The sequence below is a fragment of the Triturus cristatus genome, chromosome 3_2, assembly GCF_964204655.1.
Source record: "Triturus cristatus chromosome 3_2, aTriCri1.1, whole genome shotgun sequence".
Classification (NCBI taxonomy): domain Eukaryota; kingdom Metazoa; phylum Chordata; class Amphibia; order Caudata; family Salamandridae; genus Triturus; species Triturus cristatus.
Genome location: NC_140584.1, coordinates 904,443,980 through 904,466,956, shown reverse-complemented (window position 1 = coordinate 904,466,956; position 22,977 = coordinate 904,443,980). Strand labels below are relative to the sequence as shown.

Genomic DNA, 22,977 nt, shown 5'->3' with positions numbered 1-22,977 from the left:
GTCGACACCTTATTACCTGGTTGTATAAATCAATCGGGAACCTAACACCCCCACTGCTAGTGCATCTCCGAGCCCTATGGGAGGAGGAGACGGGACGACCATTTCACGACAGCGAATGGGACAGAGCAATCGAATTCCCTAAAAAAGTATCCAGGAATGCCCGCTTTAAGAATATACAGTTTCACATTCTCCATAGGGCCTATTTGACGCCAGCGCGCCTTCAACGTTTTTACCCCGACACTACATTTCTATGCCCTCGTTGTCAGGCGCAGGATGCTGCCTTCTTCCACATGTTCTGGACCTGTCCGGGCATCCAGAACTATTGGACCTCTATCCACTCAACACTCAGAGACCTCACTGGGCTGACCCATTTGACTACCTGGGAGGGATGCGCGCTGGGTATACTAGGGCGGAGAAAACGACACAAGGTATCGATGCGCTTCGTCTCCCTGGCCCACCTATTGGCTAAACGCTGTATAGCAATGCACTGGCGGTCCCCTACTGGTCCCCCGCTTGCAGCTTGGGTAGGGGCGGTTCTTAAATGGGCTGCGGCGGAGGAGGACGCAATACGAGAGGAGGAGGCTAAGGGTACCCGTAAAACCCCAATCTCTTTAGAGTGGGCGCTCCTACTACACCAATTCCGACAATCCCAGACCCCAACAACACTGGTAGCCGACATGAATACCCCCAACGCCGCACCGCCTCCCGCGATCCGAGTTTTCGCGGCAGGGGACCCCCCCCCCAGCGCCCCCCCACAGTACCCCCGGGCCGACTGAGTCCCCCCCTCTACTCACCTGATACACCCCACGGCTCCTCTTCCCGGACTTTGCACGCACCCACCCCCCCCTAGATGGTTGGCAGCTATATAGCCGAACGGGCAATGGCAGACTTGGGACACAGCCTAGAACTAGTCACTCAGAACTCCATGGCATCCCCCAGTTTGGTTCTCCTCCCCAGTTTTTCTATACAGGCTATGCTCGGTAATCATACAGACCACTTCCACACGAAACAAGACACGTACGTACTCTCTATATTGATGTCGGTCTATTTGCCCGCTAATGTAAAGTATCCATTTTCACGACGAGTGATGTATGTATGCTCATATTATAAAATGCCAATAAAAAGAATTTTCAAAAAAATCTAATATTCCAGTTCTGCGGTCAGGGGGAGCAAAAAGCTTCGTAGGTAAGGGGCTGGGGGGAGTAACCTTCCTTTCAATGCATAGGTGAGGGATATCTGGTGAGCCGTGCATCCAGAGAGAGGCATGCGCACACTGCGCCGCTCTATAATAAAGGTTTAAGTCCGGTGCCCCTAGTCCCCCATGTGATAAGGTAACGCAAGAATTTGCCGCTTAACTCTCGGTTGTTTGTCCGCCCAAGCCAGTTTCACCAAAATAGTGGTGAGCTGCTTAAAACACACCCCAGGAAGTACCATTGGAATATTCGTAAGAAGAAACAAAAACCTAGGGATTATTACCATTGTCATAATATAGATTCTACCAAGGAGATACAACGGCAGACAAATCCAATTGTCTACTTCGTCTTCAAGTTTGCTTATCAGCGCACCGTAATTTTCCCTAAAAACGATCTCAGTCAGTGTACCTGAATCCCGAGATACCGCACCGAGTCGGTTGTCTATTGCAGAGGATAATATGGTTCAAACTGAACAGTGGTTGAGGTCAGAGGGAAAATGATAGACTTAGACCAGTTGACACACAGCCCTGAAACTCCCCCAAAGCGAACTATTTCTCGCAACACAGAGTAGAGGTGCCTTTCGGGATCACGAATATAGAGAAGCGTGTCATCTGCGTATGTCGACACTATAAATTCGTATCCAGGTATACGTATACCTTTATGTTAATGGTATTCATGAAGTGCGCAGGCCAAAGGTTCAGCCACCAGGGCGTAAAGAATCTGGGAAAGCGGGCAGCCCGACGTGTGCCTCTAGTAATACTAATAGAGTCCGTAACCAGGTCACCAATTTTTATTCTAGCCCCAGGTGTACTATACAGTACCCCAAGCAACTGTAAGAAGACCTCCCCCAGCCCCATCCGAAGTAAGACCTGTCTCATGAAGGGCCATTCTACAGAGTCGAAGGCCTTCTCCATATCGAGAAACACCGCTACATCAGAGATGTCAGGTTTAGTATGTTGGAGGGCGCCAAATACCGCACACAAATTATAAGGAAGATTGCGACCCGGTACAAATCCTGCCTGTTCAGAGGCTACCGGCAGCGAGACCAGAGGGGCCAATCTGTTCACCAGGATCTTGGCGAAAATTTTTGTGTCAACATTAAGCAAAGAGAGTGGTCGGTATGACGAACACTCCTCGGGGGGTTTACCCGGCTTGAGTATAGCTACTATTATTGCCTCTCTCATTGTTGGCGGTATCGTGCCCGACTCACACATATCTTTGAATAGTGTAATTAAGTGTGGTAACAACAAGTCTAGGAATGTCTTGTAGAAAGCTACAGTCAGGCCATCTATCCCCGGTGCAGCACCTGACTTCAAATTGGACAAAGCCAGGAGTATCTCCTTTCTCCAACGGGCGCATCAAGAACTCACGATGTGCGTTAGTCAGCCAGGGCAGCTTGATATATGCTAAATATTCAAAAATTTCCTCCTTCGCGCCTGAACTACGTGTACCGTATAGGCTTGAATAGACCTGCCTAAATCTCTCAACTATAACCTTGTCGTCCAAATGAAGATTACCTTCCGCTGACCTAAGTTCCGTCACGGCAGCATGTTCACGTTGTTTCTTTAATAACTGGGCCAGCACCCTGCCCGGACGCTCTCCCTCCCCATAAGTGCGAGCAGTGGCATATTTCCCAAGATGCTTAATTTCAGCATCCGCTGTGTCGTGGAACTCCTCCAGTTGGGACTTGAATTCATTCCATACAACGTCATCTGCGCCCTGTTGCAGTCGGGCCTCTAGACCAGACAAAGTGGGCTCTAAGTCTGTAAGCCTCTTGCGCAGCACCTTAAGAACCCCAGAGTGCTTAGACATGCTTACTCCACGTATATGCACCTTGAATGCTTCCCACACCACCTGGAAGCTGTCAACTGAGACCATATTTTTGTCAAAGTAAGTTTCAATCGCTTCAGCTACCTCTGCCTTAAAAACTTTGTCCAATAGTGAGTATGGGGGACCCTCTAAGTGAAAGGGGGAATCGTTTTCAGAGGGATTTCCAAAATCACCAATACTATGAAGTGGTCTGAAAGCGTGCGGGCAGTACCTCACACTCTTGTATGGCCGTACAACTGTCCAGTGGCCAACCAGTAGTCTGTACGCGTATGTAGATCATGGTATGCTGAATAATGTGTGTATCCCCCTTTATCAAGAAACCTCTGCCTCCACACATCGTGCAAGTCCATTTGTATCATAATATCTGTGAGCCTCCTAGCCGCTGCTGTTACATGTCTAAGTGGCCCTCCAGCGCGATCTTTTGTAGGGTTTAGAACTAAATTTAGATCACCGTCCCATAGTTGTTTCGCCATCCCAAAACCGCTCACCCTCTCAGACAGTGCCTTGTAAAAATGTGGAGAATCATAGTTAGGACCTTAGACATTAACAATAATTATGTCCATTCCCCTCCCCCGACATCTAGAAATCACAAATCTACCATCCACATCTGCAACGATGGGTTCAAGCGCGAGTGATGACTTAGGGCGACTTAGGGCGAACCCATGTAACTGGCCTGCGGGCATGCAAGGTAAAGCCCGCAGCATGGGTGGAGCCCTTAACCCCTCTACATTGGAGCATGGGGCTAGTAATTGGTAAATGTGTTTCTTGCAATAGAGCAACATCTATTTTGTGTCTCGTCAAGTATGCAAGTACCTTTGTCAGTTTCCTGTGGTCATTTAATCCCCTCACATTCCACGTGAGAGCTCGTATGATGCCATGTGTTATCTCACTGTGGGTGGAGCCACCAACCGCACTATCATCGTGTGGTGTTAATCTGTCACTGTTAGTCATAAGAACCTACCACAGATACTGGTGTAGGAAAATGTGAGTAGCGTCCATAAACAATGTCTTGTAATACAAAAAAAGACCAACACCAGGCAGACCCCCCCAAATGAGCTTAAATGGAATGCTAGAAGCCGGACCTCCCGAACCATCCTGAATATAAAGCAACATGTAGTTCTATACAACTCAACAAAGCCAAACGAGGTCCATACCCCCCACCCCATACTCAATTCCCCAAATCGCTTAGAAACCCTAAAAAGTCCAGACCCAGCCTCCGCTCCGTAAGCCATCAAAAGAATATGAAACATCTGACAATGATATATAATCACCAATTACCACCCCAAGTACATGTTTCCTGGCAATAAGGGACGTAACGACACCCCCACCTTCCCGGCAAGCTCGCAGCCACAATCACCTCCCATCCCTGTATACCTATGAAATAATAAAATAAAAAGGGAAAAAGGGGGAGGGGGATGTGGGGGGGTATAAAGACATGTCAGTGAGAACAGTTCCTGGGTAATTCAAATAGAGCCCTTAGCAGCAGCCCCTGAAGTGAGAATCTTATCTGTTCATAGGCAGCGCAAGTATCAGTCTTGCTCCTCCAAGCTGCCAATCTCCGCACCCTCCAATGAGGCACTCTCCGGGCTGCGGCGCTGGTCTTTAGGCCATTCTTTCATAGCCTTCTGCAATGCTTTCGGGTCGGTGAAGATACGTGATTGTCCCTGGCGATTAACCCGGAGTCTGGCTGGGTATAGCATGGCGTAGTCAACATTGCTCTCTCTCAGCAGTTTCTTTGAAGGGGCAAATTGCCGGCGCGCCTTCTGAACTTTCATTGTAAAATCCGGAAACAGTGATATAATAGAGCCTTCATATTGCAGTGGTGGTCTGTCTCTAGCGACCTTCAGTGCCGAGTCCCTGTCACTATAGTTAAGGAGCTTCGCTATGATGGGTCTCGGCGGCGCGCCAGGCGCCGGACGAGGACCCAGGGAGCGGTGCGCCCTTTCAACAACAAACATGGGTGAGAAGGTCTTGTTACCAAGTAGCGTGACAAGCAACTTTTCAACAAATTGTTCCATATTGCCAGTTGGGGTCGACTCCGGAAGGCCCGTAATTCTGTGGTTGCAATGCCGAGACCGCGCTTCCAGGTCCTCCGTTTTATCCTGCAGAACCTGCATGACTCTTCCCAGTTGATTGTGGCCAGCGTCCAGCCATGTCTGAGCCTCTTCAACCTCCGAGACACGGTGGTCCGTCATATCTAACCGCTGTGCGTGCTTGTCTAACCTCTCTGACATTCTGTCCATACGATAGGAGAGTCGAGAACTGAAAGGCTACTTTGCAAGCCCTTTTCCATGGCAGCCAGCATAGTACGTATGTCCCCCTCTGCATCTTCTGGGGGCGGATCTTGGGTATTGTCACCATTGTCTGTCGCGCCCCTTAGACTTCTTTTGATCGAACGTGAGCTTGGGCTGCATTCGGTCTACCTTCCCCATTGTTAGGATTGTGTACTATAGGGCCAGGCCCAGTATCTTACTAACTATGAACCACACCAGAGTCACTCTGCTCTACACAGGCAGCCATCTACGTAGCGTCCACAGGGCACCAGGGTCAAATACTCCCCTACTACACAGGACACAGCGTGTTGCGGCTAGGACAGACAGCCAGGTTACTCTCCTCAGGGCATATCAGAGGGCCACATCCAGCTCGTTAGGCTAACCATGAGAGCATGGGTTCGAGGTACTACACCCACCTCCACTTGTATGATCTCGCAAAGCAAGGCGCACATGCACCGCCTCGAGAAGCTAGCACTCCATCGTGGCAGTGGCGCTCATAGTGTACTCACGGTAAGATGCCAATTCTCAACCTCTCACAGCCGAACATGCCCCAAATCGATTCCTAGCAGCACTGGGGAGTGCCCTCAGAGATCCCCAGCACCCCCAAGGGGAACAGCGCATCCTCGCCGCACTCGCCTCCATCGTATACCCTCCGTCAAAGGCACCGAGCCCAACAGCCCGCTTGCAACTCTCAGCGCTCTGGGGATTAATAACTCACAGGACCGCCGCAGCTCGTGTCAACGCTGCGGGCATAGTCGTCAAAGCAGGATCTTCAGTTCCTTGGCTGATCAGAGCAACAAGTGCGTCAGTCCACCCCTGCGGACCCATTTGAACCGTGCCACGGGGGGGGGACTATACAAGAAAGTCGACTGAGGTAAGGGAATGTCCTTCAAAACGCTATGGCGCGGTGGCACAGCCGTTCAAAAACTCCCTGTGCGCAACTCCAGAAATGTCGTCCTCCAGAGCCGCTGCACTCTTCCCCGGTGTCTTCGTAATTCCCCACGGTTCACCAGCAAGTAAAAATATCAATGTGGGTAGACACTGTGGGCTCAGCGGGGTCCGCTCCAGGATCGGGGCACAGCCAGGACGGTTCCCGCCCAATCACCGGGCTCAAAGCGGCGATTGCTGCCCCAACTTGGAACGCCAGGTCGCCTCAGCACACCATGGCAGCACGGGGCTTCAGGCCTACCACTCACACAGCTGCCGACAGCTCACACCACACCGTCCGGGCCGGTAAAGGCGTCAGGATTGGCAACTTCACTCCCATAGGTCTTTAGACATCGATGGCAGCCAAACAGGTGACGAAAAAGTGCTTCAGCTTGCGGATAATGGCCGGATAGTGAGATGGACTTGCGGAGCAACGCGCTCAAACGGCCATCTTAGTCACGAGCAAGCTCCGCTCCCAACCATAATCATAGTTAGCATCAGTGTAACAAGAGGAAATCAGCCATTTTCTTGAAGATATAGGTTTCAGAAGGTCACAGCCAGTGCTAGCTCACCTTGGAGTTGATGCCAGTGGGATTTTTTTGTATTGTTCCATTCCCTCCACCCTAAAAGAGCACAGTGAAAGCGGCAAAGTGTACGGTTCTGCTAATTGTGCTGAGATAGGCACTCACTGCCCCTGAAAAGATGATCATACTTGTGAAGTAAGGTAACACAGGAACTTAATGGAGTACCAAACGATCACCACCACCAGCTCACTACCTTAGTAGCAACTACCAAGACTATGAACACAGGCACTTTTCAAACACACATGATAGACTACAGCATGGAACCATTTCCATCACAAGTGACATTACATAATAACACCTACCATTCCGACCCAACCCTCCTCGACAGGGAGGCACATTTCAGAATGGGAAAATTTCTCATATCTCTCAGCATGCCCTTTTTCTAACCCTGTGCGGGGATTGTAAAAGTGGGGCTCATGTTGTTGTATTCAGGAATCTGATCTTGGAAGCTAGCTGCAGCAAATTGTATCTGCTGTTAAAAAACGTATTAGTAACGTGCACAAGCTTACCTTTAAATAACAAAAACGCTACATGCAGAAGTTGTAGCACATAATCATACTTAAATGTTATAGGTCTGCAAATATTAAAGTGCTGATCTTAATTAGCCTAACCGTTGATGCCATGTTAAATGGAATAATAATGTATTGACACTAAAAGGCCTGTTTTTATATTGAATAGCTGTTTGTGCAAAATATTTTTCTTCTATTTGCTGTAGATGTGACAGCTCAGAAACCTATAGTTAGCTAGTGAATAAACATGTTTTTGGACCACAACGTTGTAACTTTTCAAGGACAAATATCTGAAAGTCTATTATGCTCTGATGAAAAAATGGGGAGTTTGCTTATTCCCAGACGTTTGCTGATATTCTACTGGATGATGAAGTTGAAAGATAATTATTTCAACATAGAATTTGTGTGTTTATATAGTGTGTGTTCCCAGCGTAGTACCCAGACCCAATAGATCCTGGATTCCTTCCCCGATCCTATGACCGGAGATTCATCTTTGTGTTTCTCATGCTTTCACTTCATGAGACACTGCCTCACTTAGATTTTATTAAACTGACTGCTGATAACTTTGAGCTGAAATACTTTCCAGCTTGTAATGCAAAAGCCTCATGCATGAGCATAGATCTCTCTCTCGTGAGAACTCTTCATTGGGTTTCTAAAATGACACAATTTCTTCTCTCTCTTAATCCCAAATTAATTAAGATTAGGAAATTTCCTTTATGGGACATTCTTGTAGTACTAATACTATTTTAACTGTGCTTCTAATGAATGTACTGTTCTATTTCATAATCAAAACGGATTGTTGGGTTATATTATCTTTTAATGCTGAAATCTAAAGATGAATCCTATTGAATAAATAGATGAATGACTAAAAGAGTTGAAAATAAACCCTTTACCTCACACTCTTTTTATTGACAAAATGTAAAGTCTAATGAGTTATCGTTCTGTAGTTGTTCACTCCTCATTTCTCTTCGTCGACGAACAAAGGTCCATACAATTTAATTAAGACCGAAATATTGTAAACCCCACTACCTCAGAATTTCCAGAAGGATTATCACTTTCAAGGCCTCTAAATGCAGGTCTGCCGCCATTACAATCAATTAGGTATTTCAGTTTTCCAACTAGAGTTTAGCATAGGTCTTCTAGTTTCCACCACCTTCACAAAAATAATGGCAAGTTCTTTGTTACTGGTGGGTCTCTTTCATGTATGAGTAAGGCTGACTGGATAAAACAGGAGTTGTCAATGGTGGCTTCTGAAAAAGCACAGACAATAGGGCCCCTGACAATAAAGGTACATACATCATACATCATTTGATAAGGATTTGAGAACAGTAAAAGAATTTCAAGCAGCAACTGAATCAAACGCATCTTACCACCCAGCTTCTTCAACTAAATGCAAAGTGTAATGATGTTTTGTTGATAACACTCCTTAAGATGTCAGGCTGTCTCCATGGAAACATGATTGGGAAGTACAAGTCCTTGTTGGGCGTTTTTTTCTTTTTTCATCCTCTCATGACATGGGGTTCTGGACAATGGATGCATGTGGACTCTAGACCCGCAATGGGAGGGCATGAGTTTCACAGGGTTACAAAACACGACCAGCACGAGCATGCAGTACTGCTATGATGGTGTCGAAGATATTAATGTCACCCAGAGGTTGTATGTTGGGCGTGTATTATGGGTGCCCCGCACACTATGCACTCTTTGTCCATCTCGCTTGTATTGGGTCTCGGTAAAATGAAAAATGTCAATAAAGAACCACTTGTGTAAAAAAAAAAGTAGCAACTAAAGCCAACTGCTTTGGGGGCAGAAAAAGAGTTGCACACAACTGTGAATATATTGTTAACTGGCTCTTGAACAAAAAGGGTCTATTCACAAAGGTAAATATACATGAGCAGATTTGCTTTAAATAAAATTGCACTTCCACTTTTGAGAAACGTTACTACTTTTGGCTATACATCATTTACAAGTGTAAAGTTACTCAAAAGTGTAGGCTTATATGTTCCCCGCCTCCTAAAACAATATGAATCTAATGGTCTTCAAATTCTGTAGATAATGGCCTCTTCAGGTGCAGGTTAAGGCTTATCCAATTATTGGTAGGAGCACGAAGTGTCTCCATGATTTAGGTGGGTGATTGCTTTAAAGGAATTTTATTATTTTATTATTGCTACATTACAAAACACTTCAAGGTTTCCCAGACAACAACAGGGAATTATTGATAGGGAGTGAGGGTTAGGATGAGGAGGCTAAAGCCTGTCTCATCACTCCTTTCCTTCCTACACTACCCAATCAGCTAAGGGCCTCATTACGAGTTTGGCAATCTTTTTGACCGCCAAACCTGTGGAGGAGGTGCTGTGGCCGTCAGAGACCGCAACACCTGGGGTCCGTCCGCCATATTAAGAGTGCGGCAGTCGGAGCACTTTGCGACCACCCCAACCGCCATGGATCTGTGATCCCTGGTGGTGAGGCGGCGGTCTGGGGAAGCAATATGCATGGCGATGCTGCTGCGGCACCACCATGCATATTATAAGTCTCCTCACCAGCAGCCTTTTCATTGAGAGGAGCCTGACATGAAAAGGCAGGTAGTGGGGAAACAAATGGGGCCCTACAGGGCCCTCCTGTTGCCCCTGTGCATGGAGGTGCATGCAGGGGGGGTAAATGGTGTGCCGCCCTGGTGTGAATGCACCTCTGTTCCTGCACGGCATGGACTACTCAGTCCATGCCATGCAAGAACGTACATTGGCAGTCTTGCGGCGGTGCAGTTATAAGGCTCACTATGAGCCTTTGAACGGGACCGCCACGCAGCCCACCTGCCCAACAACGGAGTTTCTCGTAATCTGGTGGGCGGGTGGTGGGCGAGTTTGGTGGTCCTAGAGCGGGGCACTGGCATGGCGGCCTGCTCCAGGACCTCCAAACTTCTAAGTCAGGAGCGTAACTATCTTTGGTGCAGTAGGTCTTTGAGGGAACCTCTGTACCCAGTGAATTTGTCTGTGTAATACGTTACAAATAGATATTTTGCTCATTCTTCTTGGTTGAACTAGAGCCCGTGGTACTCTAAAGTACCACGGGCTCTAGTGTCAGCATTCCGTCCATCATTTGTTTGTTGTAACGCTTTTCGCCCTAAGTGGGATGGGTATTCCCAGACGTGGGACCCTTGCTCACTACGCCACTGGAGTCAAGCTATCCTGGCTGATGACGGCTGATAGCCAGAAACCGGTCCTAGGATGCTTGATTCCGGTCCAGGGAAGACATGGCTTGGCAGTTCGGGCTGGACTGTTCCCATGAGGCACAGGGTCAAGACTGATTTGCATATGGCCATGTCTAAACTGGGGTGGTGTAGTGGGCAAAAGAACGATGGATTTAACCCAGATCTCTTGACTGGGGGAGAATGTATGCATTGTCAGCATTCCGTCCATCATTTGTTTGTTGTAACGCTTTTCGCCCTAAGTGGGATGGGTATTCCCAGACGTGGGACCCGTGCTCATTACGCCACTGGAGTCAAGCTATCCTGGCTGATGACGGCTGATAGCCAGAAACCGGTCCTAGGATGCTTGATTCCGGTCCAGGGAAGACATGGCTTGGCAGTTCGGGCTGGACTGTTCCCATGAGGCACAGGGTCAAGACTGATTTGCATATGGCCATGTCTGAACTGGGGTGGTGTAGTGGGCAAAAGAACGATGGATTTAACCCAGATCTCTTGACTGGGGGAGAATGTATGCATTGTCAGCATTCCGTCCATCATTTGTTTGTTGTAACGCTTTTCGCCCTAAGTGGAATGGGTATTCCCAGACGTGGGACCCGTGCTCACTACGCCACTGGAGTCAAGCTATCCTGGCTGATGACGGCTGATAGCCAGAAACCGGTCCTAGGATGCTTGATTCCGGTCCAGGGAAGACATGGCTTGGCAGTTCGGGCTGGACTGTTCCCATGAGGCACAGGGTCAAGACTGATTTGCATATGGCCATGTCTGAACTGGGGTGGTGTAGTGGGCAAAAGAACGATGGATTTAACCCAGATCTCTTGACTGGGGGAGAATGTATGCATTGTCAGCATTCCGTCCATCATTTGTTTGTTGTAACGCTTTTCGCCCTAAGTGGGATGGGTATTCCCAGACGTGGGACCCGTGCTCACTACGCCACTGGAGTCAAGCTATCCTGGCTGATGACGGCTGATAGCCAGAAACCGGTCCTAGGATGCTTGATTCCGGTCCAGGGAAGACATGGCTTGGCAGTTCGGGCTGGACTGTTCCCATGAGGCACAGGGTCAAGACTGATTTGCATATGGCCATGTCTGAACTGGGGTGGTGTAGTGGGCAAAAGAACGATGGATTTAACCCAGATCTCTTGACTGGGGGAGAATGTATGCATTGTCAGCATTCCGTCCATCATTTGTTTGTTGTAACGCTTTTCGCCCTAAGTGGGATGGGTATTCCCAGACGTGGGACCCGTGCTCACTACGCCACTGGAGTCAAGCTATCCTGGCTGATGACGGCTGATAGCCAGAAACCGGTCCTAGGATGCTTGATTCCGGTCCAGGGAAGACATGGCTTGGCAGTTCGGGCTGTACTGTTCCCATGAGGCACAGGGTCAAGACTGATTTGCATATGGCCATGTCTGAACTGGGGTGGTGTAGTGGGCAAAAGAACGATTGATTTAACCCAGATCTCTTGACTGGGGGAGAATGTATGCATTGTCAGCATTCCGTCCATCATTTGTTTGTTGTAACGCTTTTCGCCCTAAGTGGGATGGGTATTCCCAGACGTGGGACCCGTGCTCACTACGCCACTGGAGTCAAGCTATCCTGGCTGATGACGGCTGATAGCCAGAAACCGGTCCTAGGATGCTTGATTCCGGTCCAGGGAAGACATGGCTTGGCAGTTCGGGCTGGACCGTTCCCATGAGGCACAGGGTCAAGACTGATTTGCATATGGCCATGTCTGAACTGGGGTGGTGTAGTGGGCAAAATAACGATGGATTTAACCCAGATCTCTTGACTGGAGGAGAATGTATGCATTGTCAGCATTCCGTCCATCATTTGTTTGTTGTAACGCTTTTCGCCCTAAGTGAGATGGGTATTCCCAGACGTGGGACCCGTGCTCACTACGCCACTGGAGTCAAGCTATCCTGGCTGATGACGGCTGATAGCCAGAAACCGGTCCTAGGATGCTTGATTCCGGTCCAGGGAAGACATGGCTTGGCAGTTCGGGCTGGACTGTTCCCATGAGGCACAGGGTCAAGACTGATTTGCATTTGCATATGGCCATGTCTGAACTGGGGTGGTGTAGTGGGCAAAAGAACGATGGATTTAACCCAGATCTCTTGACTGGGGGAGAATGTATGCATTGTCAGCATTCCGTCCATCATTTGTTTTTTGTAACGCTTTTCGCCCTAAGTGGGATGGGTATTCCCAGACGTGGGACCCGTGCTCACTACGCCACTGGAGTCAAGCTATCCTGGCTGATGACGGCTGATAGCCAGAAACCGGTCCTAGGATGCTTGATTCTGGTCCAGGGAAGACATGGCTTGGCAGTTCGGGCTGGACTGTTCCCATGAGGCACAGGGTCAAGACTGATTTGCATATGGCCATGTCTGAACTGGGGTGGTGTAGTGGGCAAAAGAACGATGGATTTAACCCAGATCTCTTGACTGGGGGAGAATGTATGCATTGTCAGCATTCCGTCCATCATTTGTTTGTTGTAACTCTAAAGTACTAAACCACAGAACAAAGCTGACAATTGAGAAAAGGGGGTGGATGCTAAGAGCAGTGATACTGCGTTTAGCTAATCCCTTTTTAAACCTCTTCTCTGAATCATACAATTTTATGACAAAGAAGACGATTTTAAGGGGAACGGAAGAGGCAGTCTAAATATTGCTTGTCCACCCTTCTTCAGCTGAACAAGAAAGCTTAACAAAGAAAAGCAGGGTAAAGAGTGGGAGACGAGCCAAACAATTCAACAGCCTCTTCCATCTTTTCATCTTTAATGACGGATGCACTCTACATGTGTGCTGATTCCAACAGTTAACTCAGCCTGCAGTTGTTCCATGTCTTGGGCTGCAGTTATAATATCCAGTAGCAGATATTTGATATTCAGGTGAAAAAAAGACAAAGACCATTCTAATTTCATCTCAGCTCTAAAGAAGTGTTTCCCAAATACAAGGATAGTTTTTGTAGTTTCGGTGTAGACAGCCTTAGTGTCTGTTGCAGACATTACTGTAACTTGTCCCTAGAGTGGGCCCCTTGCCAAAGACCAGTGGCTTTCCTGCCCAGTACAAATCTCTGCTCCTGATTACGTATTTTAGAGTATATCCAAAGTATTCGCGGTTTACCATGATTTTAGAGGGGTTGAGTTTTACTCTTCATCTGTCTGGGTAACATTTTTCATTTCTCATGCTTGTGACACATGACTTTGAGAGCACACAGGCCCACTTTTCCCCTGAGAACGAATTATGAAACACAGACATATTACCCTTCCTCTCAATAGGAAATTCTAAGTGTTGAAAGAGTAGACAGTATTTAAGTTTTCACACTGTAGAGAATAAATACTCACAGCAGTTGCATCAAACAAATGGAAGGGAGCAAAGATTAGCATAAGCCGTGAGACCAGTGTGACAATATCTCTGCAAAAAAAAAAAAATACATCAGAAGCATAATCTGCAATTACATTAGCAAAGCCACCCATGCACATTCATCACAATAGGCCCCACAATAGTCTTCTACCACCGAAAATAAAAAATGGAGATCGTTTTTCATTACTCTGTTATTGTGCTCTCTCTCCTATCCGACTACTTGGACATTCTTCAGATGTTGTAACTTTCTAGCTCAAAGAGCACACCTGGATGATGATGAAGTTAATGTTTCAGGTGGGCAAGAGATGTAGCTGGGGATTCTGAATTTGCCATTTCTCCTGCAAAGCCATGTGTGGTAACTTCTCGAATTGGCATAAGTTTTTTTTATTACTACAAGAAACCTGCAAGTTTGGTCCTCAAAGAGACAATGCACCTAGAAAAAGATGCTTTGTTCTTCAATCACAGGGCAAGATGAAGGGCTTGACATTTAATGGGAATATCTTCAGTGCTCTCTTATATGAAGCTTATTTAAAGCATTCTGAGACAGAAACACCCTAGGCCATTAGAGGAAATTTTCCTAGTAAAGAAAATCAAAGCATGCTCAGACTAACAAGCACTTTTGGTTGAATACACTATCTAACCGCAGATTCCTCACCTTTAGCATATTCCCCAGGCACCAAACTGGATCCGAAAGCTTTTTCAGCAATACTCCAATGCACTGTCAAGTGGCACAGTGTAGCTCTATGCCGACTCTGTACAGCCTCATTCTATTCACTGGGGCGTATACACACCCCAATCCGGATGCACAGCCATATGCATGACAAAAATGCCCAAGTTGTTCCATTTTATCAAGAGATTTATTCACGTTTATCACTTGTTATACGTTTCACTCATATTCCTCAGTCACATGTAAACCGCTTATGAATACATAATTTCCCTTAAATGTGGGTGGTAAAGTCGTGTTACTCTAAATTTATAAGAATGAGGAAATTGGGATATATCGGACTCAGCATTTATTTAGTTTTATTTGAATTCAGTGGGCTAAACGTTGAAGGCGGGAAGAGGGGAAGCTGCTTGGATATATCAATTGCATTTGTTTTTTAGAACATATTTAAACTGGTAAATATCTGTGAAAGTACAGTCTAACACACATGTTTTACATTTGTAGATTTACCCCCGACGAAGAGCCGAGGGGCTCGAAATGCATTGGGTGACACAGGTTATCTTTAGAGGAATACTTATGTTACATTCCACGCTTTAGGAATAAGCTACGCGCATACCTACAGCAGTTAAGGAAAATTATGTATTCATAAGCGGTTTACATGTGACTGAGGAATACGAGTGAACTGTATAACAAGTGATAAACGTGAATAAATCTCTTGATGAAATGGAACAACTTAGGTATTTTTGTCATGCATATGGCTGTGCATCCAGATTGGGGTGTGTATACGCCCCAGTGAATAGAATGGTCTTACTTGTACGTGATGGGCAGTGCACGATTCCGGGCTTGCACGCAAACAGTTTAAAAATGAATTCACAGCGGATAAACTGGATTAAAAGGAGTGCACTCGGTCATTCATTTTTGATGTCGTATCCCTCTTCTGTACAGCCCCAGACATCACACAGCAGAGCCCCATATAAGAGCTACCCTTCAGCCTGAGATCAATTTCTTGATTGACTCTTTTAGATGCAGAACGTAAAACAATTGCCAATACCAGTGTGCAGATCTGACACTTGGGACCTTTTTAGATGATAATAGGAGGCTATTCCACAGAACAGGGAGGTGGGATATCAGCAAGGAATAGGCAGTTACATACACTATATACCAAAAAAAGGTACCGTAGGTAAGTAACTTTACTATCTGAAGGATACTCCAAACTGCAGATTCCTCATCTTTAGAAGAGATACCAAAGAAGGCCCGCCAAAAGGTGGAGGGTCTGTGGAGCGGACTCAGACCAAAATTGTAGGACTGAGCAGTCAAAATGTCTTTCCCGTTGGATCTGGTCATCAAGGCAGTAGAGCTTCATGAACATGTACACCAGCACCCATGTCACATCCTGGCAGGTACCAAGAAGAGGAAGTTCATGTGCCAAGCCAGTGGTAGCAGCTTTGCCCAGGTGGAATAAGCTCTCCTTCATTCCATAGGCTGGTTTAGGTCAATGCAAAGCAGATCTTAATGAGGAGGACTATCAAACTTGACCGAGTCTTCTTCTGCACAGCCTTCCCTTTCTTCACCCCAGAGAAGCCAAGAAGGAGCTGATTATTCACAGTGTTCCTTGGTATAATCAATATATTAAAAGCCCTTTTGCGGTCTAACCTATGGAGCCTCTTCTCCTCTTTCAAAGGGTGAGGATGGGCAAAGAATACTTGTGGAGTGATAGATTGCCCCAAGTGAAAAGGATTCACACCTTTGGCAAGAAGATAGCCCGAATCCCAAGCACCAGTTTGTCTGGAAAAAATATGTTATAGGGGTTCTAACAACAGTGCCTGAAGTTCCCTCATGTGACAAATTGAAGTGACTGAAGTGAGAAAGACAGTCTTTGATGTTAGAAGGTGCAAAGAGCAGCTGTGCATTTACTCGAAGAGAGTACACAAGTGAAATGTCAATATCAAGGTTCCACAGTGGCACCACAAATGGTTTGGGAGGATACATATGTCAAACTCTTAAGAAACAACATGACAATAAGTAATTTAAATATTGATGTTTGGTCTATCAAACACAAAAATGCTGAAATGTCAGACAGGTAACATTTAATAGTGCCAACTACAATGCCTCTCTGGGCCAAAAACACAATAAACAATAATACATACATCAGTCTGACTTGTAAAAGGTTGGTCTTGCAAACTCCATACCAGCCCACAAATTTGCCCCACTGCCTGGCATAAATGGTAGTTTGTAGAAGGGTGTCAGGCAGCAAGGATGAAATCAACGATTTCAGATGGGAGATCGAACAAAATGAACTCCTGCTTAATCTCCATGCATAGAAGTGTTGATTGTACAAGTTCGGATGAAGGACCCTGCCCTGCTGCTGCAACAGAAGGTCCTCCCGAAGCAGTAGCCTAAAGGAGGAGAGATGCTTATGCCCAGAAGTTCTGGTACCACACTCTTCTAGCCCAATCCGGAGTCACTAGAGCGGTTTGGTCCAGTCATTCCTGATCTTTTTCAGAATGCAGGGCAGGAGAGGTAGGGGTGGAAAAGCATGCAGGAGTCTGGATTTCCACTATAGCGGGAATTCATCTCCTAGTGAATTTCTTCGATGAAACTCTACACACAAAACCTTTGATATTGCACATTCCTGACGGAGGTAAAACCCAGCCAGGGTTCTCTCCAATGCCAGAAGATGCCCTTCACCACCTGGGAGTGTAGGAGGCATTCCTGATCCGCCAAATGCAGCTGACTGAGCTTGTCCACCCTGATATTCAAGGATCCGGCAAGGTGGTTCTCGATCAGGGAACTGTACTCAAGTTGCAGCTAACTCCAGAGGATCAGAGTCTCTGGGTACAGGAGTCATGACTCACTTCGCCTTGCTTATGAACAGTACCACATGGCTAAGTTTTTGTCTGCAAGAGCCTGCATCAGCCTCCGCTTGATGGATGGGAAGAAGGCCTTCAGACCAAGTGAGCGGCCTACAACTCAAGCATATTTATATGGATCAGGGTTTCTGATAGAGATGGCTCGGATGACTTTCCTGATCCAGCAGTGATACATCCGTCGTCACCGTCAACTCTGGGTGGGGAAGGGCCCTGCTGTGGGTCAAATCGTGAACGAACAGCCACTCTTGTACATCCTATGGTTTTCATGCAAAATCTGCATGCCATCTGACTGGTTTCTTTGGTGCTGGGCCCATTGGCGCTTCAGATTCCATTGCAGAGGCTACATATGCCACCTGGTGTAGTTGACAAGAGGCAAACTGGAGGCTAAAAGAGGCCTCAGAACTGCTCTCACCAAGATTCACATCAGAGACTTAAACATCGTGACAATAGCCCAAATACCCTGGCCTACTTGCAGCTGAGAGAAGACCCTGAACTTTACTGTATGCCTGTTTGTCTTTATCTGGAGGTGGTTTATGACTTACTGTGGGGAGTAGGCCTTTAAAAGCCAGTCGCAGAGGAGGGAAAAACTCGTCTGCTTGAGCTCCGAAGAGGAGCGGTAACCACTGCCATTACTTTTGTGAACACCAGAGTGACACTGGAGAGGCCAAAGGAGAATAAGTCTAACTGAAAATGCTCTTGGCCTTCTTTGAACTATAGGTAAGATTTATGCAACTGCAGGTCAGGTAAGTGAAAATACAGGTCCTGCTGATCCAAAGACACAAGCCAGTCGTTTGGGTCCAGAGCAGACAGAATCAAGGGCACTTGAATTTGTCCTTCTGCAAGAAGACATTCAGAGGACAAAGATCTAAGATTGTCCAAAGGTCCCCATCCCACAACGGCACGCGAAAATAGCGAGAATAGCAACACTGTCCCATATTAGAGTCTGGAACCCTCTCAATGGCTCCTATGGACAGTGAGACTTGTACCCTTGCAATAGAATGGACCGTTTCATTATGGACTGAGTTTTGCTCTCATTTGGGGGAATGATTTGGAGCAGCAGAAAGAAAAGTTAGGGTATAGCCATGCGGGACGATTTGAAGGACCCATCAGTCGGATGTGATGGATAACCACCCTGAAAGAAAATGCTGGATACTGCTTCTCATGGGGTGGTTGTACGTAGCTGGGGGTCTGTTGCTGCAAGGGAAGAGGGCTTGTGCCCTTGGAGGCCTGCACACAGCCTGCCAGATCCACATTTCAGGCTTCGGAAGGACTGGGATAATTGCAGCAAAAGCTGGGGAGACCGAGGTTGCTTATCCACCATTCCCTTAAAGAAGCCCCAGAATTTCCTAAACTGGTGAGGAAACTCCCTGAAACGTTCCAAGGCAGAATCTGCTTTTCGACAAATAGATGCGAGACATCGAAGGGCATATCAATAAGAGAGGCCTGTATGTCTCCAGAGAATCCTGTGGAGCAAATCCACGCATGGCAGGGGAGCACCACACTAGTGCAACGTCCTTTGTAGACAATAATTTGCATCAAGGTCAGCATAAATAATATATTTGTCTGCATCTTGACAATCCTGAATTGTACAAGCCAATAAGCCTCGAAGGTCTTCTGGGACAGATATAAAGATCTCGCTGGCTATGTCACAGAGGGTGTGCGTATATTTGACCAACAAACTGCATTAACTGATCTCAATGCTAGGGCTAGCCAATTAGAACTATTGACCCCTTACCCTTGGGTGTTGTTGGGAATGAGTTGGGGGGGTTCACCTTGCTGGTTGAAGTCTGAAAAACAGACTCTCTGGAGTAGGATATTTAGCATTGAAAACTGGGTTGCCAGGCCCTGGTCTGTGATATCTGGCTAGGTGTCTATTCATCAGTTGTCATGAACAGAGCTTTGACAAGATGCCCATTAATGTGTCAGTGAGGGGTTCACTGAATGGGATCAAGGGCTCAGATGTGGCTGGCTCAGTTCTGTAAGACTTCAGTATGGATATTTATGTTAACTTCAACAGAGGGTAGCTGTAAGTACCAGACCTCAGCTGGATATCGAATTACCTCTGCAAATGAAGCACGCTAATCCACTGGAGGTTCAACCCTGTATCAAGCAAAGGAACAAGCCCACTGGCCTCTTGTAAGTCGATGTAAAAACTGTCATCATAATGAGGGAGTAAATTATTCCCATCCCCACCATCATCATATCCGGGTGGTGGCAAGCTTTGGTCAGAATTGGAGGCAAAATGATAAGAGTCACTGATGGTGAGTCTGCTCTAGTAGAAGCATCAGATTAGAATCAGGCTATATTGGCTAGTTGTGCCTTAGAAATGTCATAGCACAACATTGCTTGGGATCATGCTGAAGTCGCTTTGGTGTCAGTTGTTGGAATGAGCCCCGGATCTTCCTTCAGAATCTGTAAGCGGAAGGCTGAGGAGGATCATAATATTCTAGAGGAATAGAGGAAAAGTAGCAGAAAAAAAGTTGTTGGATAATGGAAGGTTATGCAAAGCCTTGAAATAAATACAAAGGCTTTCAAATAGAGAGACCAGATCAGAGCACTCAGATGGTTTGTGATTCAGATTTGTCATGATAGGCTCAAGAGCAGGCAAGCACCACTACACTGGAGTAGATTGGGGGTCGCTGGATTAAGAAAGCAGAGAGGACAAGATAAAACAAAATTAGGTATGCTCTCACTACAGCTCAAATGGTGGGTTAATGTGCTATTTTGTGAAAAAAGGAAGGTTTTCTACAGAATCTTTAAAGATCTAATACAGAAGAATGATAATTTTTCAATCTGGATAAAAAATGAGCGTGCCTCAAACAAATACTAGAATTCTTTTTTTTCTTCTTCAACTGCCCGTACCAGTGTGGGGGATTCACCAAAGACTTCACACTACCAGTAAAGGAGAGGGAACCTCCTGTTACCAATGCCTCAGTTTTGGCAGAGTTTAGATTTAGTCGTGAATCAGAGAGGGGGCCCCCTCACACCAAGGGAACAGGGCACTAATGAACAGCAGGAAAAATGACTTCCCCTTGGGAGTCAAGAAATATTATAACGAAATTGAAATCACCTTTAATCCTGCCTCATTAATTTGTATCTACAATCAGTTCATTAATCATGCTCATATACCACCAAGATCGAAATATCACACCATAGACTTGAATTAATTGTAAAAAATCTTAATGCATCTGATGCATATCATTTATAAATTAAAAATAATTAATTTTTATTTATTTATTTTTTTATTTTTTTTAAACCTTTATTTTCAAAAGTCTGGACACAGCTATTCAGCCGACAACCCGGAGGTTCGGCAGCTTCGGTAAAGAGGAACAGAGACGCGTCCACAGTACAGTGAAGGAGGAGTGCAAAGATTCCATTTTTTAAATAAACACAAAACACACAACAACCCCCAGCAAGGCAAGAACACTGAATGCCCATGGTGATAGCCCCCCAGGGGAGGCAGGACCCCAATCGTCTACCATTTACAGTACCGTGAAAAGAGGAAGAAGGGGTCAGCAGAGGCCAAAGAAGTCCATTAACCATACTGAGCTGGAAAGAAGGTTAGGAGGAAAGCTGTTCCTCGGGGGGGATCCAGATCAGGGGCAAGACAAATTCCCCCCCTGTATTGGTTCCACCGCCCCCAGATGGCGTGCCACTTCAGAGGGCGGCCTCTAGCGCAATATACCGTCTTCTCCCTTAGCATACTCCAGTCCATATTTTCTTTCCACGCGGTCAATGTGGGGGGCCCACGGATCCCCACAATCGCGCTATATCTCTCTTAGCGACCATGTTACCCAGAGTCACCCATTGGGTCTGCGCCGCATTGTGATCAGTGGGCCCCCAGACATTCAGGAGACAACACCGCGCTTCCGGCTGCATAGCAATGCCCGTCACCTCCCCCATCACTGCATGGACTCTCCGCCAGAATTCCGTGATGACACCACATTCCCAAATGATATGCAGGAAAGTACCCACCATACCACATCCCCTCCTGCATAGGCCGTCCTCCGAGAATCCCATGTGAACCAGCCTTGGCCCCGTCACGTACACTCGATGCAGTATTTTAAGCTGCACCAGCCTCAGACGCGACGGGATCGCAACCTCCTTAGGAGAGGAAACAGCAGACTGCCAATCCTCGTCATCCAACTCGAGGCCATCCCTAGACCACTGGTCCCTCAACCCCAGAAGCATATCCGCCCGGACGTTGATCAGTTTCTTATAGATGAGCGAGATCGTGCTCTCGGGCATATGACCATCAAGGACCCGGTCCTCCAAAGGAGAGGACTCAGGCACCCTCTCACCCTCTATGAGGACTGATCGGAGGGCGTGACGCACCTGGATATAGCGGAAAAACTCAGATGGCCCCAGCTCATACTCCTTCTGCAACTCTTCAAAGGACTTCACCCTCCCCTTAATCAGGACATCTCCGACCCTGGAGATGCCGATCAAGTCCCATTTGTCAAAGCCTTTTGTGTGCCAAAGCCTACCCAATCTCTCAGATTCAAACAGCGGGGTAGCGAGGGTGAGCCTATCCTTCCAGCCCAGCGAGTCAGTTGCCATCTTCCACACACGCACCGCCACACCAGTGGGCCCCGTGAGGGACGAGTCCAGGGACCGCGAATACAACGCCCTGTAATAGTTACCACCACGCAGCAACCACCTGTCCATGGCATACCCAGGGCTGAGGGCCGGGCCATAAAACCCATGATTAATCGCACTCAGCTGGGTGGCCCAATAGTACCGTCGGATGTCTGGAAGCGCAATACCCCCGTCGTACCATGGGAGCGTCAACTTTGCAATAGCTATTCGCGGCCGCCCGTCCCACAGCAACGCTCGTTGGAGGCCTTCGACCTCCCGAAAGTAGTTGGCCGGTACCCAATCCAAAGTATTCTGCAGTGCGTAAAGGAACCGGGGAAGAGACATCATTTTGAACAGGGCCGCACGCCCAACGAGGGAGAGCGGCAGCCTCCGCCAGCCCTCCACATCCCGCCTCAGGCGCGCTAGGGGGGGGAGCAGGTTCCTCTCATATCGCACGGCAGAATCCATGGAGATAAAGATCCCCAGATACACGAAGCCCTGCTGAGCAACCTGGATCGAACAAGTTCGAGGGATCGGTGGAACCTCGCCACTAAGAACATATAAATACGATTTACTCCAGTTGATAACGAGACCCGAGTTCCTACCGAAAGATGTGAGTACGCCACAGACCACTATAAGTGATTTCTTGGGTGAAGCAAGATACAACAGGATGTCATCAGCATAGAGCGATATACGGTCCTCGTGCTCAGGCGACCATCTAAGTCCCCGTATATCCGGGTGCCAGCGTATCCACGCAGCCAGCGGCTCAAGGGCGAGGGCAAACAACAATGGCGACAGGGGACAACCTTGCCGAGTACCCCTCCCAAGCTGAAACGGAGTCGACGCCCGGCCATTTACCACCACACTCGCGAGAGGGCCCTCATACAGCAACCTCACCCAGCTCACAAAACCGCGACCAAAGCCGAACTTGGTCAACACGGCCCACAAATATGCCCATTCCACCGTGTCAAAGGCCATCGTGGCAT

At 47.3% G+C, this 22,977-nt stretch overlaps 1 protein-coding gene across 4 annotated transcripts in view; it reads right to left on the bottom strand.

The window, feature by feature from the left end:
- The window catches only part of LOC146858425 (multidrug and toxin extrusion protein 2-like), a 564,202-nt gene that overhangs the window by 211,000 nt on the left and 330,225 nt on the right, over positions 1-22,977 (bottom strand). For all 4 annotated transcript variants that reach the window (XM_085649344.1, XM_085649345.1, XM_085649346.1 and 1 more), the window contains one exon: positions 13,861-13,930. In XM_085649344.1, the coding sequence (XP_085505470.1) occupies positions 13,861-13,930 (70 nt within the window). The remainder of the gene's footprint in view (positions 1-13,860; positions 13,931-22,977) is intronic.